The 27,800-nt window shown below is 37.4% G+C and overlaps 1 protein-coding gene across 3 annotated transcripts in view; it reads left to right on the forward strand.

Annotated features, from left to right (window-relative positions):
• The window catches only part of RIC1 (RIC1 homolog, RAB6A GEF complex partner 1), a 140,487-nt gene that overhangs the window by 82,267 nt on the left and 30,420 nt on the right, over positions 1-27,800 (forward strand). For 2 of the 3 annotated variants that reach the window (XM_069576478.1, XM_069576480.1), the window contains exons 4-9: positions 4,234-4,341; positions 13,218-13,360; positions 13,647-13,783; positions 19,799-19,890; positions 21,565-21,653; positions 27,251-27,395. In XM_069576478.1, coding sequence (XP_069432579.1) covers positions 4,234-4,341; positions 13,218-13,360; positions 13,647-13,783; positions 19,799-19,890; positions 21,565-21,653; positions 27,251-27,395 — 714 coding nt within the window. The remainder of the gene's footprint in view (positions 1-4,233; positions 4,342-13,217; positions 13,361-13,646; positions 13,784-19,798; positions 19,891-21,564; positions 21,654-27,250; positions 27,396-27,800) is intronic. The other variant, XM_069576479.1, reaches the window with a different exon arrangement.

Raw genomic sequence — 27,800 nt, forward strand, 5'->3', positions numbered from 1 at the left:
AAAAAGAGAGATAATAATGCCTGATTCAAAGGTTGGTGGTCAGTCAATTGAGAAAATGTCTGCAGAACTTACTGTGTACTCATATTTAGTGAATGCTCAATTTACTGCTTTTTTTCCTTCTGGCATTCAGTGCTCTTCATAGTTAGACTTTAACTTACCCTTCCCGCCTCATCTTCCGTGGATGAGTGAAAGTTGCTCAGTCATGTCTAATTCTTTACGACCCCATGGACTGTAGCCCGCCAGACTCCTCTGTCCATGTAATTCACCAGGCAAGAATACTGGAGTGGGTAGTCATTCCCTTCTCCAGGGGATTATCCCAACCCAGGGATCGAACCCAGGTCTCCCACATTGCAGGCAGATTCTTTACCATCTGAGCCACCAGGGAAGCCTCCCCTTTCAAAAATCTGATGCAGTTCTCAAATTATTATTGAATTATAAGTAATAGTATTTTTGATCAGAAAGTTAATTTTTTTGTTATTGTGATTTTAACAGTTGCCTGCCTTTTAGTACTTCTGGAGGAAGCAATGCAAACTACACTGTGAAATATGTTTCTTAATTTTGCACTGGAAGTTACTGAGAAGTCAGAATTTACTTAAATTTGCTATAAAATGCTTAATACTTTAGCTTTACTAAATGATAGTATTTATATAAAGGAAAATAGTTTCCAGTTTAAAGTTGGGTAATGAGGTTTCCACTTTTCCTTTGTTGGTTGCGCTGGATCTTCGTTGCTGTGTGCTGGCTTTCTCTAGTTGTGGCAAGCAGTGGCTCCTTTTTGTTGTGGTGCACAGGCTCTAGGCGCCCAGGCTTCAATAGTTGTAGCACATGAACTCAGTAGTTGTGGTGCTCCTGCTCAGTTGCTCCTCAGTATGTAGAATCCTCTCAGACCAGGGATCAAACCTGTCTACCCTGCATTGGCAGGCGGATTCTCATCCATTGTACCACCAGGGAAGACCTCTGCTTTTTTCTTGAAAATCGGCAATTAGAACGAAAAGTTGAAATTCTGTTTTCCACCTTTAATGACAGCTGGAAATAACTAACCAATAACCAAAAATTTGGATGAGTAGGAATAAATGACTCAAGAATATCAAACCTGAGAGCCTATGATTGCATATGTGATATTGATGAACAACAGCTTGTTTGATCAGAACTCTAGAATGGCTCAGGTACTAATATCACAGAATATAGGGGGCCATAAATGGGGATTGTTTGAAAAATCTGAACAAGGAATGGAATTTCTATGTTCTTACCTCACAGGAGACAGGAAATACACTGTCTGTTAAACCAGAGGGATTCCAGACACAGAATAGGGTAAGGATGAGATGTTAAACTAAAAATGGTGATTAAGTGAAAGTTGTTGTGCTGAATGATAAGATGTCAAGCTTTCTTCCCTTGCTCTGCTCCAGACATCTGGCTTCCATACTTAAATATCCCAGACAGGATTGAGGGATTCTTCCTGGAGAAATTAAATCACTCCAGATGAATGACCCAACAGGCCATCATATTGGAAGACTTCTGGCCAGTATACTGAGGCCCACCAGTTGACAACCCAGCTTAAACACACAGAGCTTATAATTTGTTTCTTCTTACTAACCTGTTAAACATGAAGAAATATTGTTAGCCAAGGATTGTTAGCCATCTTAAGAAAGTTTCCAACTTAAAACAGACACACACAACAGAAAAAAGGAAACTCACAGGAAATAGATGAGACTTCCCTGGTGGTCCAGAGGTTGAGAATCTGCTTTCCAGTGCGGGGAATGCAGATTCGATCCCTGGCTGGAGAAGATCCCACGTACCATGAGGCAACTAAGCCCGTGTGCTGCGACTAGAGAGCCAGCTCACTGCAGCTGCTGAGCCTGCACCCTCTAGAGCCTTTGTGCCACAGCTAGAGAAAGCCTGTGCATTGCAGTGAAGACCCAGTGTAGCCAAATAAATAAATAAATCTCTTTTAAAAATGCAAATGATGGAAAGGAAATAGTGCAGGGGGAAAAAAGCACTTTGGGGAGATAATAATAAACAACCTTAAACAGGTATTGCCTAATTTAAAAAAGTTGATTCTATAAGAAAAAAGGGGAAATCGGTGAGAAAGTTCCTGGAATTGAAAAGCATGATAGCAGAAATTTAAAATTCAGTAAAAGCATTGGAAGAAACATTTGTGGGACCCTCCTGGGATGTAGAACAATAGCAGGAGAAATGCCTTTTCAGACAACTTTATCATAGTCTTTTTTGGAAGGACAAGCATTCATTCACATGTCATAAAATAGAGACATTTCAGACTTGAGAGTTCTAAGTTTACTTCTCATGCACCTTTCCAGGAAGCCCCAAGAATATGTGAACCGAGGAAGATACGGGATCTATAAAATAAAGGATTCAACATAGGAAAGAAGCAAAGAAATCATAAGGATGATGACAAAGTAAATATCATATTTGATAGCTATGCACTAGACTTAGGCAGTAGGCCATTGGGCGTAAAGAAGGGTGACTCCAGAGGCAGGGGCGGGGGGAATGGAAATGATAAGTTCTGAAACAGGTTTGACCAAATAGAAGGTTATATTGAGAGTTGTTTTGTCAGAGCTGTTAAGGAGTTTGAGACAATTAGGTATAAGTTTAAAGGAAATCAAGCAAATGGAGGCATGTGGTAAAGTTAACTTCAAGAAAATTAGCAAGTTATATAAGGAGAGAAATGTAATTACTGAACACTACTTGACCCAGAAGTGAAACATAGTTATATAATCATCATCATGAAAACATTTGGTATAATTATGTTGGGAGGATGGGGGGAAAATGGTAAATGAGAATAGAAAGTTAATAATGTCTAAAATTAATGATGCTAAAGCAGTGTAAACACATGGTTTAAAAATATGCAAGTAAATAAAAAAAAGATAACAGCTCAAAGAATTCAAGCTGGCTGCTTCGTCACTGAAAAAAGACTACTTCTGTAGTTTTCTTGGTTGTAAGCCTTCTAGCATTGTTTGACTTTTTATCAATATATGTATGTATTACTTTGAAAAATAACTTCAAAACTATATGTACGTGGAGAATGTCTCAGGAAATTCATCACAGTGTTTTGTGTAATTAGTCAGATGTGAGTCCTATAAATTATTGATAATAACTCATAGTGGCCTTCTAAGGGCTATCATATCAGTCAAACATACTAATTGAACATGAACATGTTTGGTTAAACATTAGCTAGTTTAGCCATTCAGACATGTAGAAAGAATCAGATATTCCAGCACATGGCAGTAGCTGGATGATAATAAAGCCCCACCAGGCTTCGATATGAGAAATAACCTAAAAATTAAAAAGTGTCTGAATTTAAAAAAAAAAAGAAAAGTATCTGAATAATTTTCTTAGCATCCAAATAATTTTCTCAAAGCTAGGACTCTTAAAAGCTGTTTAAGTGTTAGACTCTTTGCACATAATTTTAGTAATATTGACAAATTGATTTATAGGATTATAGCTAGCAAGATGGAAAGATGATGAAGGCAGACTAATTGTTGCCTTGAGTTAATCATAGCTGATAGTAAGAGAATAGACAGATAGCTATTAAATCCTAGCACAAGCATTGAGAAAGAATGGTCCAAATGCCATATGGTTATAAAGATTCTGAAACATCTTTATAGTCCTTTTGAGGGGTTGTGTGTGACAGCTCAATTATGTTGGCATTGACCTAGCTGCTCTAGTGCAGCCATTTAGTGCCAAGGAGTTTTCAAATTTAGCCATTTTGCCATTTATTACCACTTACTTAAAACATCTCCTAATTGTATCCCTGAATCTGACCTTCTTGTCTGATACACACCTAAAGAATAGAAAGCAAGAGTGAGGTGTGGACTAAGATAAGATGAGGTGACGATTTGGATCACTTCGGATATGCACTATATGATAGAATGGTATATAAGTTCCATAGTTGTCCAACTCAGAAAAAGGCCATCAGTCATTTAAAATAAGATATCTCTTGGTTCCTTTGAGAATTCACTTTTATCCTGACTGTCGTGTGTGTGTGTGTTTGTATTTTAGATTCTTTGCTTTTCTCCCTCTACTACCAACCCCCTCACCCCCCGACCCCTACGAACACAGGTTACATTGGTCAAACACATTAATTTCTAATTGATATTGTCTGCTAAAATGGAATTTAAATATGTTTTTTACTTGAGAACCTAAAGGATGAACACTTGATTTGTACATATGATTGAATTGAATATCTTTCTCTTTAATCCTGTGTATTCTTTTTTTTAGAGGAAGCCCGCAAATGAAAGGGACACCCCATTTTAAGGAAGAACAGTGTGCTCCAGCATTAAATTTAGAGATGAGGAAAATACTGGATTTGCAAGCACCCATCATGAGGTACAGTACTTTGGTTAAACTTAGCATTTTGTGATGACAGTACACAGTGTGTGGTTTGTTAATCGCATGAGCAATAAGAAAGTTGATTTTACTTCTTGTCAATTCTTTTTAGTCCTAGAAATACTTGATTAGTCTCATAAAAAATGTAAAACCTTACAAGATGGTACATTATTATATTTAAATTACAGTAATAAAGCCCACAATTTGGGTATATCAATTATAATTTTATTTAGAAATTTTAATTTTTTTTTAATAAGATCTAGAATTGTTCAAATGATATAGTTCAGTTCAGTCGCTGAGTCATGTCTGACTCTTTGTGATCCCATGTAGTGCAGCACACCAGGCTTCCCTGTCCCATCCACTCCTGGAGCTTGCTCAAACTCACATCCATCGAGTCAGTGATGCCATCCAACCATCTCATCCTCTGTCGTCCCCTTCTCCTCCTGCCTTCAGTGTTTCCCAGCATCAGGGTCTTTTCCAAGGACCATGATTAGAAAAGGGTTGAACCAGGGTCTTTTCTGGTTCTTCGCATCAGATAGCCAAGGTATTGGAGCTTCAGCTTCAGCATCAGTCCTTCCAATGAGTATTCAGGACTGATTTCATTTAGGATTGACTGGTTTGATCTCCTTGCAATCCAAGGGACTCTCAAGAGTCTTCTCCAACACCACAGTTCAAAAGCATCACTTCTTCAGCACTCAGCTTTCCTTATAGTACAACTCTCACATCCATACATGACTACTGGAAAAACCATAGCCTTGATTAGACAGACCTTTGTTGGCAAAGTAATCCCTTCTTGTTAATATGGTGACTAAGTTTGTCATAGCTTTTCTTCAGGGAGCAAGCATCTTTTAATTTCATCACTATAGTTACCATTTGCAATGAATTTGGAGGGCCCCCCCCCCCCCGCCCCGCCAAATTAAGTCTGTCACTGTTTCCATTGTTTCCCCATCTATTTGCCATGAAGTGATGGGATTGGATGCCATGATCTTAGTTTTCTGAATGTTGAGTTTTAAGCCAACTTTTTCACTCTCCTCTTTCAGTTTCATCAACAGGCTCATTAGTTCTTCTTTGCTTTCTGCCATAAGGGTGGTATCATCTGTGTATCTGAGGTTATTGATACTTCTCCAGCAATCTTGATTCCAGCTTGTGCTTCATCCAGCCTGGCATTTCACATGATGTACCCTGCATATAAGTTAAATAAGCAGGGTGACAATATACAGCCTTGTACTCCTTTCCCGATTTAGAACCAGTCTGTTGTTCCATGTCCAGTTCTAACTGTTGCTTCTTGACCTGCATACAGATTTCTCAGGGGGCAGATAAGGTGGTCTGGTATTCCCATCTCTTTAAGAATTTTCCACAATTTGCTGTGATCCACACAGGCAAAGGCTTTAGCATAGTCGATAAAGCAGAAATAGATGTTTTTCTGGAACTCTCTTGCTTTCTCAATGATCCAACGGATGTTGGCAATTTGATCTCTGGTTCCTCTGCCTTTTCTGAATCCAGCTTGAACATCTGGAAGTTCACCGTTCACCTACTGTTGAAGCCTGGCTTAGAGAATTTTAAGCATTACTTTGCTAGTGTGTGAGATCAGTGCACTTGTGCAGTAGTTTGAGCATTCTTTGGCATTGCCTTTCTTTGGGATTGGAATGAAAACTCACCTTTTCCAGTCCTGTGGCCATTGCTGAGTTTTCCAAATGTGCTGGCATATTGAGTGCAGCACTTTCACAGCATCATCTTTCAGGATTTGAAATAGCTCAACTGGAATTCCATCACCTCCACTAGCTTTGTTTGTAGTGATGCTTTCTATGGCCCACTTGACTTCGCATTCCAGGATGTCTGGCTCTAGGTGAGTGACCACACCATCGTGATTATCTGGCTCATGAAGATCTTCTTTGTATAGTTCTTCTATGTAGTCTAGCCACCTCTTCTTAATATTTTCTGCTACTGTTAGTTCCATACCATTTCTGTCCTTTATTGAACTCATCGTTGCATGAAATGTTGCCTTGATATCTCTAATTTTCTTGAAGAGATCTCTAGTCTTTCCCATTCTGTTGTTTTCCTCTGTTTCTTTGCATTGATCACTAAGGAAGGCTTTCTCACCTCTCCTTGCTATTCTTTGGAACTCTGCATTCAAATGGGTGGAATTTGAATTCAGATCTTTTCTTTTGTCCTTTGCCTTTCACTTCTGTTCTTTTTTCGGCTGTTTGTACAGCCTCCTCAGACAACCATTTTGCCTTTTTGCATTTCTTTCCCTTGGGGGTGGTTTTGATACACTGTCACAGACCTTTGTCCATAGTTCTTCAGGCACTCTGTCTCTGAGATCTAATCCCTTGAATCTGTTTGTCACTTCCACTGATAATCGTAAGGGATTTGATTTAGGTCATATCTGAATGGTCTAGTGGTGTTGCCTACTTTCTTCAATTTAAGTCTGAATTGGAAATAAGGAGTTCATAATCTGAGCCACAGTCAGCTCCCGGTCTTGTTTTTGCTGACTGTGTAGAGCTTCTCCATCTTTGACTGCAAAGAATATAGTCAGTCTGATTTCAGTTTTGGGCATCTTGTGTTGTTGAAGAGAGTGTTTGCTGTGACCAGTGCGTTCTCTTGGCAAAACTCTGTTAGCCTTTACCCTGCTTCATTCTGTACTCCAAGGCCAAATTTGCCTGTTATTTCAGGTGGCTCTTGATTTCCTTCCTACTTTTGCACTCCAGTCCTCTATAATGAAAAGAACGTGTTTTAGGGTGTTAGTTCTAGAGGTCTTGTAGGTCTTGATAGAACCATTCAGCTTCACCTTCTTCAGCATTACTGGTTGGGGTATAGACTTGGATTACTGTAATATTAAATGGTTTGCCTTGGAAACAAACAGAGATCATTCTGTCATTTTTGAGATTGCACCCAAGAACTGCATTTCTGACTTTTGTTGACTATGAGGGCTACTCCATTTTCTTCATTTCAAATGGTATAACATAGTATATATTACTTTAAAAGATAGTTCTGCTTTTGTACAAACATTGAGGGCACTCTTCCTTGAAAAAACTCCCAAGTATGTTGTTGGATTAAAGGAAGAAAAGTAGGCTGTATGTAATAACGCTGGCATTACTGTCTCTGTTTTTAAAGAGCGCTGGTGGTAGTAGAATAGGTGTTGTTCTGGAAGAATACGTAAGAAACTGGGCGTGAGAACTGAGTGGCCAGGGGCCAGGTTTCGCAAGAAGTGTTTATCTATATGGATGCAATATGTGAATGTATTAAGCTATTGTATATGAGGGCAGTGCCTATGTTTTTTAAATCCTTCCGATTCACAGTTGTAATGAACGGCTTCTTTTATTGTTTCTCTTATTAGAATACAGTACAGATAGTGGAACATATTAAAATAGTATTGTGTGCAAGTGGCTGACTATTGTCTTGCCTTGTTTAATCTATCCTTTTTCACTCTGATTCTTCTCAGAGAAAAAGAATGCCTTTTTGGTGTTTTTATTCACTGTCAAATGTGATGAGGGCTACAAAACATTGCGTTAAGGTTACTCTTCATCTCGGATTTTATTTCAGCATAGAGATTCTGTTTAAGAATGTAACTTTTGTGAGGAATTTTGAATGTCTAGGAACCAAGCTATGTGGGACTGTACAAGCATGGCTTTCTGCCTCCACCTGGTGGGAGGAAAAAATATACAGTTCATGGAAATAGGACAGAAAAAAAAAAACCTTTAAAAAAAATTCCTGCTATCTTGTACAAGTGTAACTTGTGCTCATTTTTAACCTACTTATTTAGGTGATTGGAAATCTCTAAGGTTTCTCTCAAAACTTCAGTAAAATGATTGCATTTCAGAAGAGTGTTATTATTAGCACCTGTAACATGGACCTCCTGGAAATTTAATTGGAGAATTCCTATATAATTTACAATTGAGTGAGGAGGTATGAAAATTGGGCTTTTAGCCTTCTGTTTTCTCTCTGAAAACTGCTGAAAATAAGTCAAATAAAGATAGGGATAGACTGCTGCTTTTAGGCATAAGATGGCAAGAGTACTGCCATCTTTAATTTTTTTATTGAAGAAGGAATAGGATTAAATGTTAAACATCTTTTTCTTGTTATTGATTAAGGATAGAGTATGTTTAGAAAGTAAAAAGTACTACATTGCGATGCTTAAAATGGATAACCAGCAAGGACCTACTGTATAGCACATGGAACTCTGCTCAGTATTATGTGGCAGCCTGGATGGGAGGGGGGCTGGTGGGAAAATGGGTACATGTGTATGTATGGCTGAGACTCTTTTCTGTTCATCTAAAACTGTCACAACATTGTTAGCTGGCTATATCCCAGTACAAAATTTTTTTTTTTTAATTTAAAAAGGAAAAAAAGTACTAATATAATTTATAATTAAAATCTTACTGTATTTCTAACTAATAATAAATGCAAATAAATTTTACAGTTTATTCTCTATCTTCCTTTTTCCCAGGCACATAGAAAGCCCCATGTAGTATATATAGTTCAGTTCAGTCGCTCAGTCGTGTCCATGAATCGACTGTGACCCCATGAATCGCAGCACACCAGGCCTCCCTGACCATCACCAACTCCCGGAGTTCACTCAGACTCATGTCCATCGAGTCCGTGATGCCATCCAGCCATCTCATCCTCTGTCGTCCCCTTCTCCTCCTGCCCCCAGTCCCTCCCAGCATCAGAGTCTTTTCCAATGAGTCAACTCTTTGCATGAGGTGGCCAAAGTACTGGAGTTTCAGCTTTAGCATCATTCCGTCCAAAGAAATCCCAGGGCTGATCTCCTTCAGAATGGACTGGTTGGATCTCCTTGCAGTCCAAGGGACTCTCAAGAGTCTTCTCCAACACCACGGTTCAAAAGCATCAATTCTTCGGTGCTCAGCCTTCTTCACAGTCCAACTCTCATATCCATACATGACCACAGGAAAAACCATAGCCTTGACTAGACGGACCTTAGTTGGCAAAGTAATGTCTCTGCTTTTGAATATGCTATCTAGGTTGGTCATAGCTTTTCTTCCAAGGAGTAAATGTCTTTTATTTCATGGCTGCAGTCACCATCTGCAGTGATTTTGGAGCCCAGAAAAATAAAGTCTGATACAGTTTCCACTGTTTCCCCATCTATTTCCCATGAAGTGATGGGACTGGATGCCATGATCTTCATTTTCTGAATGTTGAGCTTTAAGCCAACTTTTTCACTCTGCACTTTCACTTTCATCAAGAGGTTTTTTAGTTCCTCTTCACTTTCTGCCAGAAGGGTGGTATCATATCTGAGGGTATTGATGTTTCTCCTGGCAATCTTGATTCCAGCTTGTGTTTCTTCCAGTCCAGCGTTTCTCATGATGTACTCTGCATATAAGTTAAATAAGCAGGGTGACAATATACAGCCTTGGCGTACTCCTTTTCCTATTTGGAACCAGTCTGTTGTTCCATGTCCAGTTCTAACTGTTGCTTCCTGACCTGCATATAGGTTTCTCAAGAGGCAGGTCAGGTGGTCTGGTATTCCCAGTATTTAATATTAATTAGGTAAGAAACATATTTACATATTTGAGAATTGTTAATTATATATTTCCATTAAGAATATTTGACTAATCAGATTCCAAAATCCTATTATTCTCCTTCCAAAATCCTATTATTCTGCTTCTAAGATCCTTAGTTGAATAACAACAGCAATAACAGACACCCCTGGGATATCACATAGCTGTTGGTAAAGCCCATAGAAGTTAATGATTGGAGAGCCTCTCTCTAAAGGCATAACTTAGAGTATATTTATATGTATTCTGTGTTTATTTACACCCAGGGTGATTTTCAATAAAAATCAGTGCGACATACAAAGACATAAATGAAAGAAAAGTGAAAGTAAAAGTCACTCAGTCGTGTCCAACTGTTTGCTACCCCATGGACTATATAGTCCTTGAAATTCTCCAGGGCCAAATACTAGAGTGGGTAGACAGTCCCTTCTCCAGGGGATCTTCCCAAAGATATTGATTATTTGTACAGAATCTTGACATCCCCCAGATGCCCGGAATCAATCCTTTAGTTCTTTGTGAGAACAGGAGTCAGTGGTGAGGGAAAACACTTGGGTGACTTGGAACAAGACCTGTTTACTAAACTATGGAAATATTCAGTACTTTAACATCTGATATCAGCCTTTAATTTAAAGTTTGTTTACTTTCAATTAAACAAGGGTTTATCTTTTTATATAGATTGTTTATCATGTTTGTCTTAATTATTTTAAAGTCATTGTTAATTCCAACATCAGGATTTTTTATGAGTCAGTTTACATTGATGGATTTTTCTCTTAACTCTGGATCACATTTTCCTGTTTATTCAGATGCCTGGTCATTTTTTGTCACAGCATGGTGAATGATGGTAGAGATTCTGAATTCTGTTAACTTTGTCAAAGGAGTGTTGAGTTTTGTCTGTCAGGCAGTTAAATTACTGAAGGTTAACCTTGATCTTGTTCCTAACCATCATATGCAGTGATTTTTCTAGGGACATATGAGAAAGGAAGAGAAAGAATGCAATTTGAAATAAACCTAGGCTGACTCCTACTGAATGAAGATCACTGGTAAACCAGTGACTGAAAGTGAAAGTTGCTCAGTTGTGTCTAACTCTTTGCGACCCCATGGGCTATACAGTCCATGGAATTCTCCAGGCCAGAATACTGGAGTGGGTAGCCTTCTCCAGGGAATCTTCCCAACCCAGGGGTCGAACCCAGGTCTCTCACACTGCAGGTGGATTTTTTACCAGCCGAGCCACCAGGGAAGCCCAAGAATACTGGAGTGGGTAGCCTATCCTGTTTCCAGCGTATCTTCCCTACCTGCATTGCAGGCAGATTCTTTACCACTGAGCTACCAGGGAAGCCCAGTGACTACTCCACTAAATTACTTCTTTTGACATGCAGTTGTTGTTCAGTCGCCAAGTCATGTCTGACTCTTTGTGACCCTGTGAGCTGTAGCCCACCAGGCTTCCTTGTTCATCACTATTTCCCAAAGTTTACTCAAATTCATGTCCATAGAGTCAGTGACACTAACCATCTCATTCTTTGCCACCTCCTTCTCCTTTTACCATCAGTCTTTCCCAGTATCAGGATCTTTTCCAGTGAGTCGGCTCTTCACTTCAGGTGCTCGAAGTACTGGAGCTTCAGCATCAGCCTTTCCAATGAATATTTAGGGTTCATTTCCTTTAAGATTGACTTGGTTTGATCTCCTTGCAGTAGCAGGTCTAAAACATAAAGTTTTTATATTCTAGCCACCACATGCTACACATAAATTTTACCATTAAAATATAAATTTGAAATAAAAGAATATATAATATTTTAAAAGATGAACTTTCTTTAAACTGGAAATTGTAATTGGTTAAAATGCTCTGAAGTTCAAGAGATGGAGCTCAATAAGGGGATAATCTTTTAAAATATTTTTATAGTTGGGAAGAAAATACAGTAAATTGTTAATTATCTGAAATACATAGTAGAATAAGTCATTGGACTCCGAAGAACTGAAGGTTAAAGAAAACATTGAAAAACATTCTTTTCACTGTCATGAATTAAAATATTTCTGAAATAAACTTTTAACCTCTTAAGTATGAAAGCTAATTTAACAGTATATAACAGTGTATATTAGACATACATTTTTCATTCTTATACTCAATTTTTTTATAGCATTTGATACTCTTGAGAGCTTCCCTGGTAGCTCAGACAGTAAAGAGTCTGCTTGCAGTGCAGGAGGTATTGGTCCAATCCCTGGGTCAGGAGTATTCCCCGGAGAAGGAAATGGCAACCCACTCCAGTATTCTTGCCTGGGAAGTCCTATGGACAAAGGAGCCTGGCAGGCTATAGTTCATGGGGTCGCAAAGAGTCAAACACAATTGAGCGACTAACACTTTGACTTTCACTATTCCCTTGGCTTTCCTGATGCCAAGTTTCCATTGCTTCTCTTTCTTTGTTTCTGCCAGTATCTTTGTAGCTTCACTTGGATTATTCCTCACTCTTGACCTTCCTCCCATAAACATTTGGTACCAGATGTAAATAACACTGCCCTCCAGGCTTGGCATTATAAGAGTAAGCAAATTAGGCATTTATTGCCCTGGAAACTGTAATTGTTAAAGCTCTTTGCAAGTATCAATAAATGCTGAGATCATACTACATAATTTATTTTCAGTACTTAGTTACCTGAGAGGTCTTCTGGAGGGAGAAACTATATTTCTTCACCTTTCAATCTTCGACAAGCATAGCGCCTGCCACAGAGCCCAGACCTAACATGAGATTCTGTGATACCTTAGAAATACTGTGGTCTGGAACTGTGTTTTCCATGACAGTAGACACTAGTCAAATGAAGTGACTTAAATGTTAATTGTAGATAAACTAAACTTAAAATTCAGTGTTTTTGTTACACTCCTTCAGTATTTCAAATGTGCGGTCACCACACATGGCTAATGGCTACTGTGTTCAGTAGTATGGATAACAGAATATCTCCATCACTGGTGAAAGTTCTCTTGGACAGGGGTAGAGAATGGGTACCACTGCAGTCCCTAGCTCTAGACTGTCATTCTGTCGTTAGTTCATTTTTATGGTTTCTCTGCCTCTTTCCTTTCTTAGCTTCACTTATCCTTCCATCTTCTAATCTGTCATTTCAGTGTGTCTGGTTTTTAAACTCAGTCCGTCAGGTTTGTAATAATAGCAACTATGGTCTTTTTTTTCCCCCCAGAATTTCTGATCTAGATTGAATTATACATAGATAAACTACTGTATAGTGAAATTGTTGATAAATGGCAGTTTTATAAGTGGTTTCATGATCTTTGCTTCAATATTCTCCAGAGCAGTTATATTCATTGCTTTCCCAGTATGTTTTTCTTAAAAGATAACTGATAAATTGCTTATTGCTTCCCTACAGTTTGCAGTCTGTGCTGGAAGATCTCCTGGTTGCTACTTCTGATGGACTTCTTCATCTTATTCACTGGGAAGGAATGACAAATGGGAGGAAAGCTATTAATCTTTGTACAGTACCCTTTTCAGTAGACCTGCAGTCATCTAGAGGTAGTAATACTTTTTACATGAGATAGAACAAGGAGTTTAATATTTTATATAATATAGTCAGATATTTTCTATGGATTTTTCTACTTTCAAATTAATTATGCAAGGAAAGAAAAGGAGAGTGAGTTGAGTGTGTGTGTGTGTAGAAAGGAATAGTTTAACTGTTCAGTGTTGTTAGGTCTTTAAATCTTGACCTTTTAACTGTTCTTACATGGTTTGCAAGCAAAAGTGTAAGAGAATTAATTTACTATATTTATATTAATGTTTCAAATACTTATTTTTTCATCAGCAGGTTCATTCCTGGGTTTTGCAGATGTGCACATTAGAGACATGGAATACTGTGCCACACTTGATGGATTTGCTGTTGTGTTTAATGATGGTAAAGTTGGATTTATTACACCAGTGTCAAGTAGATTTACTGCAGAGGTAGGATTTACTTTCAATGTTTGTTTTTCAATTTTGCATTTATTAATTTTAATCTTCATTAAATCCCCGTCCAGTTTTCCTTATTTAAGATTTTAGGAGTGGTTGTTAATTTTTTTTAATCAAAGCTATACATACAACTAGCATAAACAGACAACGAAGTCTTAACTATGCATAAACAAGGAAGCCTTTTGACATGTTAATGAAGAATGAGCGTTCCTTTCCTCTCTTCATGCCCAGTGTTCATTCTCAGAGACAACTACTTTTTACTCCTTTATTGATTATTTTGCTATTTATCTCCACTACTCAGAGTATTTCCTATAGTTTTTGGTTTTTAGGCTGTGTTTATTGACTTGCCATTGTGGAAAATGACCATTTACTTCCCTCTTCCCTGGTCCCACAACGTCTGTATGTTCTCCCCATCATTCCAATATAGATAATGTGATTTTGATTATATTAGTATTTGTTTCGTCGTCTTGAAGAAATTTCTCTTGGATTCTTCTGGATGGATTGCACACAGGCTGCATGTTGGGGCTGTGCATCATCATCATCCTCTGGATTCCCTATATTCCTTTACTCTTAGATCCTTTCAGAGTTAATGGTAAATATTTGATTAGTTAATGTATGAATTTGGTTGTGACAAAGACCCAGAATAAAAATTTAGATTCACCAAAGGCTGTGTGGGATTTGGTGGGTTTGGTTGACTGTGCTCTTCATAACATGAGCTAACTGGGTTATTTTTTTTCCTCCTCACGCCTTATCCAGTCTTCTCCAAAGATGATGTACCTGGCTGGCCCAGTATTTTGGGATTTTGAGTTATGAAAGAGTTAGACTAGAGATTCCAAATTCAGGAAGTAAACTCCCACGTATCCCTATTTTCAGTGTTGTTTAGAGACCGCTGAGATTTTTGTCTTGTTTTTCTCTAAAGAAAAAATTCAGTTTTCTCTTGGAGTGGAGGAAGAATATTCCTTAGCTGCTCAGAGTGGGAGGTAACCTAAGCAGATCCAGCTATTGAATAAACAGTCTTTGAGCCAGTCCTGCTGCTTTTAGTTCAGCTTTTGAGAGACATTTTAATTCACCAAGCCCTTTGTGTAACCTGTAATGCAAATTTGACTGTTTTTCAAAGTGTTCCTTACTGCTAGTTAAGGACTCTACTCATACGCTTGCTTCCCAGCTTACAAAATTTTCTGATACTACCTCCTCTCCCATTCTGTCCTTGCCAACTTACACATTTGGGATTTTAAGAGTCAGAGAAACTAAATATTCATGTTCAGCCTCTCTAACTGGAAGGAATTTCAAGTTTTTAAGGGCATATTTTTCTATATGGTATCAGCTTTCTCGTCCAATTTACTTCATTCAGCATGTTGCAAAAGGCAAGATTTCATTCTTCTTTATGGCTAAATACAGTTGACCCTTGAACAACGTAAATTTGAACTGCACAGGTCCACTGACACCTGGATTTTTTTCAATAAATACATACTGTAGTACTCTATAATCTGCAATTAATTGAATCCACAGATGCAGACCCATGGATATTGAGGGCCAGCTGTAAAGTTCTGTGCGTATTTTCTACTGTGGGGGATAGGTACCCCTAACCCTCATGTTCTATGAGTCAACTGTGTTCCGTTTTATGTGCGTGTATGTACATATACCAAATTTTCTCTATCTATCAGTGAACACTTAAGTGTTTCCATATTTTGGCTTTTATAAACAATGCTGCATTGAACATGGAGATGTAGTGGCTGTACAAATTTACACTGCCATCAGGAATGCACAGGGATTCCTTTTTCTCCCATTGTCCCAACACTTAATTATTTCTTGTCTTTTTGATAATAGCCATTCTGACAGGTGTGAGGTAACATCTCATTGTGGTTTTGATGTGCGTTTCTCTGATATTAGTGGTGTTGAGCATCTTTTCAGGTACTTTTTGGGCATCCTTATGTGTGCTGTAGAGAAATGTTTGTTCAGATCATCTGCCCATTTTTTTAATCAATTTTTTGCTATTAAATGCATGAGTTTTTTATATATTTTGAATATAACCTTTTGTCACATATGTGATCTGCAAATATTTTCTCCCATTCAGTAGACTCCCTTTTCATTTTGTTGACATGTTTTGGATTTAAATTTATTTCCTGAAAATAAACATGTTAGAACTGGAAGGTAATTGACTCATTTCTGAATATCAGCTTTAATTAGTATTTGGTTAAAGAAAATTTTCTAGTAATTTAAGGATTTAAATAATGAAAAGTAGATGGACATTATTAAGGAAGTTATAAGTAGAAAATATAAGTTTCATGAAAACATTGCATATGTATTACTGGTAATTGGGAAATACTCTAATGGTGTATTTACATTAGACATTATTTAAGTGCCTTATAAGAACTCCTGTTTGGCATTCTATAGTGGCTGTACAAATTTACAGCCACTATACAGTATACACATCTATATACACATTGTATATATATATATACACACACACTATGTATAACTTAGAGTATACACTGTAAAAATACAGTAGACACATCTATTAAAATATGTCAGACTATGCCACTCCTCTGCTTAGAACCCTTTAGTAGGACTAGAGTTTTAGGACAAAACCTGCTGAGGTCAACTAGAAAAGCTGGAGAAAAAATAATTTTTTTAATGTGCTTAAAGGCTTTGGAGAGCTAACAAAACAGTAAGGAATTAGGAGGCTAGGGGAGGCCAGTGAGCTCACTTTAGCTCACTTAGCCCAGTGAGCTAAAATGAGCAAACAAGGCTACTGTGATTCTATTTTACATAAAGCAGAAGGAAATCTTAAAACCTAGGCAGCTCTGAATTAGAGTTTGTATGAGTGCATGTTTAAGTGTTAATAGTTTAAAGGAAAAGTAGAAAGTGATTACCATAAGTCTGGATATTGGTTACTTTTGTGGTTCGGGTGAGGGTATATTGATCAGGAGTGACACTATTGGGAGACTTTTGGTACTGGTAATTCCTAGCTGAGTGGTAATTTCACAGGTGTTTCCTTTGTGATATTAGTATGATGTACATTTTTGGTTTTGGTATTTATCTTTGATGTATCATATTCTAATTCATAATAGAAAGGGTTAAGAAATTAAAGACTCTCCAAATGACTCCCCATATATGAAATGGAGAAAAAGTCAAAGATCTCATGGTGGCTTTCAAAGCCCTATAAATCTGGCCTACTGTTTCATCTGTTATCTCCTTTACTACTTCTTCTCTTATTCCACTCCACTCCAGCCACACAAGTTTCTTTTATCTTTGAACATGCTAGAAATGCTGCTATGACAGGGCCCTTCTGTTGCTCTGTCTCTCTCAGTACTTTCCTCGAGAGGCACCTTCATCATAGGGAAAATAGTTTAATATTACATCCTTCCCCCATACACTCTCTTCTCCATAACTGCTTTATTATTTTTTTTGTAGCATTTACCAACTTTCTGTGTAATACTGTACAGTTTTTTAAACTTGTCAGTCTTTTAACAAATGTAAGGCAGGGATACAGCTGAGGATTTTGGTATGTTTGAATATCTGCAGTATTCTCAGTATCTAGAGCAGCATCTGGTGAATAGTGGGTGCCTGGAAGACTTTTATGGTAGGGATGAATGAATGAATTCCAGTCTAGACAGTAGTCCAAAGAAATAATATTCATTGCTATCTTTTGCCATTTTCTATTATCTGAAATAATGTATAGTTTTATTATTAAAGTAAAATAAAACTACAAAGAAGCAAACATTTCATATTTAGATAGTAGATTATATAGTTTATTTAGGAATTTTTAAAAACCTCTATAGTGTTATATTTTGAACAGCTTAATTATATCCGATCATCTAATGTTCACTGTTGTGATAATCCAAAAGTAAAGTGCAGTATTGTAGTGTGCTAAATTCTGTGCTTACTAAACTAGCAGTCATGGTGACCTTTGCCTTAGAATTTATGATCTAAGATGCCCTTGATTTGACAAATAAAAACAGACAGCAGAGTTGACTCTATTCTGTGTCTGTATTCAAAATTAAGTAGCATATGAAGCTTAATAATAATATCATCCATTCATTGAAGCTTATTTAACTTGTTGAATTCCAGGCGTTATATTGAGTGAGTTCAGTTCAGTTCAATTCAGTCGCTCAATCATGTCCGACTCTTTGCGACCCCATGAACCGCAGCACGCCAGCCTCCCTGTCCATCACCAACTCCCAGAGTTCACTCAGACTCACGTCCATCGAGTCCATGATGCCATCCAGCCATCTCATCCTCTGTCGTCCCCTTCTCCTCCTGCCCCCAATCCCTCCCAGCATCAGAGTCTTTCCAATGAGTCAACTCTTCACATGAGGTGGCCACAGTACTGGAGTTTCAGCTTTAGCATCATTCCTTACATGTATTGAATATATCTACTCCCATTTAAACTTCAAAACACTCTAAGAGGTAGTTTACAGAAAAGAAAACTGAAGCTTGAAAATATCACAAAGTCATTTTTACAAGTGAGTGGTAGATCTGAGATGTAATGTTAGGCTGCCATATGCCACGCTGTTATACTATAAAACAAAGGAGTAAAAGAGAATAGTAAGCAACTGACAAATCATTAATCACGTCTAAAGAATGTCGTTGTTGTTCAGCCCCCAAGTCATGTCCGACTCTTCAAGACCGTATGGACTGCAACACACCAGGCTTCCTTGTCCCTCACCATCTCCTGGAGTTTGCTGAAAATCACGTCCATTGAATCAGTGATGCCATCCAACCATCTCATCCTCTGTCACCCTCTTCTCCTTCTGCCTTCAGTCTTTGCCAGCATCAGGGTCTTTTCCAGTGAGTCAGCTGTTTGCATCTAGTAGCCATAGTATTGGAGTTTCAGTTTCCGCACCAGTCCTTCCAAAGAGTATTTAGGGTTGATTTCCTTTAAGATTGACTGGTTTGATCTCCTTGCTTTCCAACGGACTCTTAAGAGTCTTCTCCAGCACCACAATTCAAAGCATCAATTCTTCAGCACTCAGCCTTCTTTATTGTCCAGCTCTCACATTGGTACATGACTACTGAAAAGACCATAGCCTTGACTGTAGGGACCTTTGTTGGCATAGTGTTGTCTTTGCTTTTTAGCATATTGACTGGGTTTGTCATGGCTTTCCTACCAAGGAGCAATCATCTTCTAATTTCATAGCTGCAGTCACCATCTGCAGTGATTTTAGAGCCTAAGAAGAAGAAATCTGTCACTGCTTCCACCTTTTCCCCTTGTATTTGCCATGAAGTGATGAAACTGGATGCCATGATCTTAGGTTTTTTTAATATTGAGTTTTAAGCTGACTTTTTCACTCTACTCCTTTACCTTCATCAAGAGGCTGTTTAGTTCCTCTTAGCTTTCTGCCATTAGAGTGGTGTCATCTGCATATCTGAGATTGTTGATATTTCTCCTCATAGTCTTGATTCCAGCTTGTAATTCATCCAGCCTGGCATTTCGCATGACGTGCTCTGTGTATAAGTTAAATAAACAGGGTGACAATAAACAGCCTTGTCATACTCCTTTCTCTATCCCAAACCATTCAGTTATTCCATACAGGGTTCTGTTATTTCTTGACCCCCATACAGGTTTCTCCAGAGACGAGATAGACCAAAGAAAATTGACTGATTCCCATTGATTGGGAAAGTAAAACACTGTGTACTAAATGAGAAGAAGAAGAATAGTGAGCGAGTTAGATGCAGTTTCTACCATCAAGAGGTTTACTTTTTAATAGGAAAATTGTCTTCAATTAATTTGAATTTAGAGATCAGATATCCATCTTTTAGTGTTTTATAAATGAATTAGCACTAGACTGAGCTCATCTGGAAATATTTATTAAACCAGTTAATGAAATTAAGATTTTAAGGGAAAATCCAGATGGTAGTCTTGATGGGATATTTTCCTATCCAGATGAAACCATATAAAGAACCATATAAAACCTTATGAAATTATGTTTACTGCAGGGGAATTATGTTAATTGAAGTATATTTGGAGAACATATTTTAAATCTTAACTATGTTTCTTAATTTTAGCAGCTTCATGGAGTTTGGCCACAAGATGTTATTGATGGAACTTGTGTAGCAGTAAATAACAAGTATCGACTGATGGCATTTGGTTGTGCGAGGTAATGTGGATGCCTGTATTTTAACACATTGCCAAAAATAATTTTTTTAAAAAACATAAGATGTTCGTATTAACACACTTAGGAACTTTGTTGTGCCTTTTATAATTTATGAATCAACCTTAATATAAAATGTAAAAGTATTTTAATTGAAGCAAGCAAATATAAAGGGCAGATTTTGGAGATTAGGTGTTTTAATTTGTGAGCTTTTTATTTTAGTGGTAGGAAATTGAATCACAAGTTTAGGTTAAATCAGTTAAAATTTAGGTTCTTTATTGTTTTAAATAACATCAGGAGGAGGTTTTATTTATTTTCAGCTGTGCTGGGTCTTCAGTTGCTATGCAGGATTTTCTCTAGTTGTGGTGAGTGGGGGCTACTGGACTTCTCATTGCAGGTTGTGGAGCACAGGCTCTAGGGGGCACAAGTTTCAGTAGTTGTGGCAGGTGGGTTTGGCTCCTGAGCTCTAGAGTTATGGGACATGGGCTTAGTTGCTTAGTAGTGTGTGGAAGCCTCCTGGACCGGAGATCAAACCTGTGTCTCTTGCAGGTGGATTCTTTACCTCTGAGTCACCAGAGAAGCCCCTAATCCTTTCTTTTTAAGACATCAGTGTTGACTTGCCTTTAAATTTGTGAGTGTGCCTTAGTTAACAAGCAAATTTAAAGCTCATTTGTAAAATCATTTTCTTTCCTTGATTCAAATAATGAAGGTTTTCAAAGTAAAATTGAATGCCTGTTCATTTTTAAAATAGCCTTATGGAAGATTCAGATTTTTCTATCTCTTCCTCAGTCATTTTGGCAAGTTATATTTTTCTAGGAATTGGTTTCTTTCATATACACTGTCAAATTTATTGACATAGAACTTATAATACCCTTTGGAATTTTCATATTATAAAATGAAAACAAATGGGGAAGTGTGTAATCAAGATAGTCATAGTTTTACAAATAATTATAATACAAGCATCCATCTTTTCACAACTTGGTCAAGGAATAGAACGTTGCTAGCCAATATAAATTTTATCACTCCTACTTGCTAATCATGTCTCCCAGTCCCTTCCTAACTCATTTTCTCTTACATAGACACACAATCTTTAATCAAATGCATGGGTAAATTAATGATAAATCCTCAATAAGATCTAAAACTCATTCATATTCAAACTAACCTAATTGCCACCAAATTTCCTTTATATCTTTGTGTATTTTTACCACAAATGTATTTCACTACTATGTTTTGGATGTTTTTCACAGTATAGAAATGAAATTATACTATTTATATAGATATAGATAGATGGGTGGGTAGAGAGATATGCTGTCCATTTTAAGGTATAGGACAGAAATTCATTTTCAGTACTATATGGTATACTATTATATGAACATACCACAGTTTCTCTTCCCTTTGTCATTGCTGGACGTGTGGATGGTTGGCATTTCTTTGCACTTAACAGTCTTATGATGACATTGTATATGTCACAAAGACAAGGATATTTCTGGGGTATATCTATAGGTGAAATCACTAGACTATAGAATATGCATTTGTTTCAGATTATGAGATGACTATAAATCATTTACAAAATGGTTGTGTTCTAGTTTACACTCCTATCAGCAGAACATATTTCCATAGTCATGTTTTTTATATTTGTATTTGTCTTTTTACACTGAAAGTCTTATCTGATTTTCACAGTGGTTCTGTACAGGTTTATACAATAGATAACACCACTGGAGCCATGCAGCTGTCTCATAAACTAGAGTTAACAGCAAAACAGTATCCTGGTGAGTCCTCTTTTTTTTTTTTCTTTCTTCTTAATTACAGATAATATGTGTAGTGAGTTTTGATTTGAATTAGATGATGGATGCCAAAGGCCAAGTATTATTAAAACATGTAACAATTCTCTCTGACTCAAGGATTTCTACTAGAGTCTCCTGGGAGACCTCTTTTATCTCTTCCATTTAGTTTTCTTTATCCTCACTTAGTCGTAGTCTCTATGTTGCTTGTCTGGGCTTTGCTTTAGACTCTTTCCTAATTTCATTGCCTCTATTATTTTATGCCTTCATTTCCATTTGGTCATTCAACAAGTAATTATTGAGTACATACTATAGGCCAGACATTGTTCTAAATGCTGGTACACAGTAGTGAATAAAACAAAAAAAATCTCTCTCGGAACTCCCTTTGTGACTCTTAGATGAATTCTGTCCACTGGAGTAAGTGTAAAATCTGTTATTACTGGAAATGTTTTTGACTGAAACTAATAGAAAACCCAGCTTACTATCCGTTAAACAAATAGTATTTATTCTCTATATTGGCAAGAAATCCAAAGGTAAGCTGCTCTTGGCATTCATTTGGCCTTTTCTTTCATGATCACAGGTTGACTTCTAAGGCCCAAGCATTACTTCTTGAGTCAAGAAGAAAGGAGGAAAGAAAGTGTATATATGTTTTCTGGTCAGGAAAGCAGAAACTAGATTGAAATGAGTTTTTGCTGAGAGGATATCTGTCTGTTTCTTCCAGTCACCTGGGAAAATTACATTAGTCTTGAAGCCTTTGCATTATATTCTCTGTTTAGGATTTTTTTCTTTTTTGAATCCTATAAGTTACACAGATTGTAGATGAGCCTAAGGACTGGCTTGTGGTTGCAGATTCTCAGGGGAGCTTCTTTATTTTCCATTCAATACCATGGGCAAAAACAGGAAAGTGCTCCTTGCTATTTTTTTTCACCTTCTATGTGGTAGAGTTTATTTCTCACTCTCCCTTGAACATGGAATTGTATTCTCAGCATTACATGGGTATCTTCTATTCCCCGTCTTGGCCAAGCTCTGAGTTTTATCTTCTGTCCCTCATATGCTGAGAGTTGTCATAGGTGAAAGTCAGGTCTCTAGGTTTTGGCAGAAAAATTCAGGGCAACAGCAGTTTGTACACCCACTTACCTCCCAGTGTTTTTTAATATTTTGAAATATTTAAGTATTCTGTTTAACATTTTACTTGTTGCAGTGTGGAGAGTCAATCCAGCTATCAAATTTCCTATATAGCCAGAAATAGAAATTAGTTCCTTAAGTTTTTATCACTCTTATTGCATAGCTTTTAAAGGTTGCTTTTTTTTCCTCATTTCCTAAAGAGTTTTTGCTGCAGCTGGCAAGAACAGGATGCTGTGTGTTTTGATTGTGTTTTCTAGCCCTGTTTCTGTTTTATCCATACTGTGATATCCAGTACGATAGCTATTTAAATGAAACTAAAAGAAAATCAAAACGTTTCTTAGTTGCCTCAGTCAGTTTAGTCACTCAGTTGTGTCTGACTCTTTGCAACCCCGTGGACTGCAGCACGCCAGGCTTCCCAGTCCATCACAACTTCCTGGAGATTGCTCAAACTTATATCCGTCAAGTCGGCGGTGCCATCCAGCCATCTCATCTTCCGTCTTCCCCTTCTCCTGCCTTCACTCTTTCCCAACATCAGGGTCTTACCAATAAATCATTTCTTCACATCAGGTGGCCCAAATATTGAAGCTTCAGCATCAGTCCTTCCAATGATATTCAGGACTGATTTCCTTTAGGATTGACTGGTTTGGTCTCCTTGCAGTCCAAGGGACTCTCAAATCTTCTCCAACACCACAAATCAAAAACATCAGTTCGTCAGCACTTACGTTTCTTTATGGTCCAACTTTCACACCCATACATGACTACTGGAATAACAATAGCTTCGACTAGACGGACCTTTGTTAGCAAAGTAATGTTTCTACTTTTTAATATGCTGTCTAGGTTGGTCATAGCTTTTCTTCCAAGGAGCAATCGTCCTTTAATTTCATGGCTGCAGTCACCATCTACAGAGATTTTGGAGCCCAAGAAAATGAAGTCTGTCACTATTTCCAGTTTCCCATCTATTTGCCATGAAGTGATGTGACTGGATACCATGATCTTCATTTTTTGAATGTTGAGTTTTAAGCCAGCTTTTTTACTCTCCTCTTTCACTTTCATCAAGAAGCTCTTTAGTTCCTCTATTTTCTGCCATGAGGATGGTGTCATCTGCATATCTGAGGTTATTCTGTTTCTCCCAGCAGTGTTGATTTCAGCTCGTGCCTCATCCAGCCCGGCATCTTTCATGATTTTCTTCATATAAGTTAAGTAAGTAGGGTGGCAATATGCAGCTTTGATGTACTTCTTTCTCAATTTGGAATCAGTCCATTGTTCCATGGCTGGTTCTGATGGTTGCTTCTTGACCTGCATACAGATTTCTCAGGAGGCAGGTAAGGTGGTCTGGTATTCCCATCTCTCTAAGAATTTTCCACATTTTATTGTGATCCATACAAAGGCTTTAAAGTCAGTAAAGCAGAAGTATATGTTTTTCTGGAACTTTTCTGTATTTCTGTAATCCAACGGATGTTGGCAGTTTGATCTTTGGTTCCTCTGCCTTTTTGAAATCCAGCTTGAACATCTGGACGTTCTTCATTCACATACTATAGAAGCCTCACTGGGAGAATTTTGAGCATTACTTTGCTAGCCTGTGAGATGAGTGCAATTGTACAGTAGTTTGGTATTGCCTTTCTTTGGGATTGGAATGAAAACTGACCTTTTCCTGTCCTGTGGCCACAGCTGAGTTTTCCAAATATGCTGGCATGTTGAGTGCCGCACTTTCAAAGCATCGTTGTTTAGGATTTGAACTAGCTCAATTGGAATTCCATCACCTTCAGTAGCTTTGTTCACAGTGATGCTTCCTAAGGCCCACTTGACTTCACATTCCAGGATGTCTGGTTCTAGGTGAGTGATCACACCATCGTGGTTATCTGGGTCATGAAGATCTTTTGTGTATTGTTGCCACCTCTTCTTAATATCTTCTGTTTCTGTTTGTCACTTCCACTGTGTAATCGTAAGGAATTTGATTTAGATCATACCTGAATGGCCTAGTGGTTTTCATTACTTTCTTCAATTTAAGTCTGAATTTGGCAATAAGGAGTTCATGATCTGAGCTACAGTCAGCTCCCCATCTTGTTTTTGCCTAATGTATAGAGCTTCTCCATCTTTGACTGCAAAGAATATAATCAGTGTCTTCAGTATTGGCCTTCTGGTGATGTTCATGTGTAGAGTTGTCTCTTGTATTGTTAGAAGAGGGTGTTTGCTGTGACCAGTGCGTTCTCTTGGCAAAACTCTGTTAGCCTTTGCCCTGCTTCATTCTGTACTCCAAGGTCAAACTTGCCTGTTACTCCAGGTATCTCTTGACTTCCTACTTTTGCATTCCAGTCTCCTGTGATGAAAAGGACATCTTTTTTTTTTTTTTTGGTGTTAGTTCTAAAAGTTCTTGTAGGTCATCATAGAACCATTCAGCTTCACCTTCTTTGGGATTAGGGATTGGGGGCATAGATTTGGACTACTATGAAATCTCAGTTGCCTCTTTACACCTAAATGTTAAATAGCCTGATACAGCTTAGTGGCTGTCTGTTAGACCAAGCAAATATAGAATATTTACATCGTTACAGGAAGTTCTGATCCCTTCTATTGATCGTTTGACAACACTGTACTGAATTTTTCAGGTTGTTTCCTTTTCTCAGGTTCTTGAAATGCCATTTCTCCCTTTAGTTATCTGCTAACTCTTGCTCTTGTGGTCTTTGTTATGGGAGAGGGCTGCCCTTTTGGATTATGTAACTTTTGGCTATAAAGCTGCTTAAAATGTTGGGAAGCTTGTGTTGTCCTGCCTCTGGAATAGACATAAGCATCTATGTTTTCTTCTGGCTTCACTGGCTGATTTTTACAGATGGTAGCACATCAGGAATCCTTACATGATCATCAGCTTCCATTCTGATTCTCAGACTCATGTTGCCCTGAAACCCCTTTTTTTGCCTTTGCATAAGGATGTGAGACCCCCAACTTCCTAATCACAGCTAGGTCCCATTCCAACCTTCTGTCCCTATATTTCCGACTGTTTTTGCCTCATCACTTCCCACTCTTCACACCTAGGCTGCCTTAATTGAAGCACTAACTGGTCTCACTGTTTTTTTTTTTCTTCTGGCTCCTGGAGATCGTCCTTTCTATCTTGCAAATTCAACTTCAACAGCAAGTTTGGGGATTATTTTTTACATTTTTCTCATTATGCAGATTATCACAATCTAAGTTTACAGTAGGTTACCAGCTAGATAAATTTTCTGTATTCCTGCCACTTGAAAATTAGGTTAACCATCATTACTGTTTTATGGTACATCTCTGTACCTAGATTTTTTTAACATGTGTATAACGCTTGGAAAATACGTACATCTGTGTGTATGTAGATGCAGATACAGATACATATGTTTACTTGGGATAATAGGAATACTGTTTGTAAGCTAAAACACTAGCAGCTTTTTGTGATATTAAATATACATCTAAACCTTATTTTTTTTTCTTGCACATGGAATTGCTTATAAGCTTTGATTTGAGTTTGTTTTTTTTTCTTGGTTTGGATTTAAATTTCTCTCCTAGGTGTGTAAAGTATACTAAAAAGATATGATGTTGCTTAGATATGTTCCCATTTTTATATACATAAATACCAGTTATTCATATACCTGAATTATGGTGGGGAATGGTAATGTGAGGATTCAAACATAGGCAGAGGGAAAAAGTTCTTACTCTGTTAACCAAGCCTGTCTTCTGTAGGCTAATATCTGTATACCACCCCTTTGCAGCAGATATATTTACAACAAAAATTTATTAATACTGCAGATGTAAAGAACTGTAATTGTAAAGAAGGTCATACAGATCTTTTTGAATTCCTGATGGGAAATGCTGGTATGTTTCATTTAACTCTGCAGTAAAGAAACTTGGATTTTACTATGCAATGAAAATTTCCCCTTTAGTAATTATATATAGGATTAGAAGAAGTATTACTAGTTAAAAGAAGATGTAAGCATCTATAGTGCTGAAGCTGGAGTTTACCTACTTAATCCTAATATAAGGTTAAACTTCAATTTGCTTTAATTTGAGTCCCTTTGATATTACTGAAAAAACATGGAGATCATGGTAAAATATTTTATATTTTGAAACACCTCATACTTTGTAGAGTACTTTGATATTGTATTGAATTATTCAAGGGAAATATTATTCCCATCTTAGAGAAACTGATTCTCCCAAAGCCAAAGAGTTTTTAAGACCACACAGTTGTATCAATAGTTATTTAAGCTAATAGTGGCAAGAAATGGTTCTGGGTTCTTACGAATCACTTGGGTACAGAGTTTGTTCTGCTTAGATCAGGCCCAGGCTGATGATCATACTAATTTTAAATAGCCCTAAATGAACTGAATTCATCTCATTGAAGCAGACATGCCTTTCTGCTTGTTTCAAGTTGAAGATAGAGGCTGTAAAAAGTACTAAATATGAAGCAGTCATTTATCCTTAACTTTTCTGTGGTTTCTTAACAGACATTTGGAACAAAACAGGAGCTGTTAAGTTGGTCAGATGGTCTCCTGACAATAGTGTTGTAATAGTGACCTGGGAATATGGTGGCCTTTCTTTATGGAGTGTATTTGGAGCCCAGCTGATTTGTACACTTGGAGGAGATTTTGCGTGAGTCAATAAAGGAATTTTGGACGAAATAACTCCATTTTCTCTGAAGCAATACACATACACACACACATACACACACGCATGCAAACTTTGTCCTACAGCTACCAGCTTGCCTTATTTGACTCTTCCCCCAAAACAGTTTATAAGGTTCAGAATTAATTTATTCAGAATGTATCAATTCCTCATACATCTGTCCTCTTTCAGTTGATTGTTCATTCAATAAAAATGGATTTATTTATCAAACCCCTATTGTGTATGTGATAAATGTTTCATTCAAGGTTAAATCACACATGAATCTATTCAAGTAGCTTATTATCTAATAAGAGCTGTAAACTATATATATAAGTAGCTAGTAGGAAGTGAAAAATTACATTATCTCATTGAGTTAATATAGTTACTCTGTGG

The sequence above is a fragment of the Ovis canadensis genome, chromosome 2, assembly GCF_042477335.2.
Source record: "Ovis canadensis isolate MfBH-ARS-UI-01 breed Bighorn chromosome 2, ARS-UI_OviCan_v2, whole genome shotgun sequence".
NCBI classification, from domain to species: Eukaryota; Metazoa; Chordata; class Mammalia; order Artiodactyla; family Bovidae; genus Ovis; species Ovis canadensis.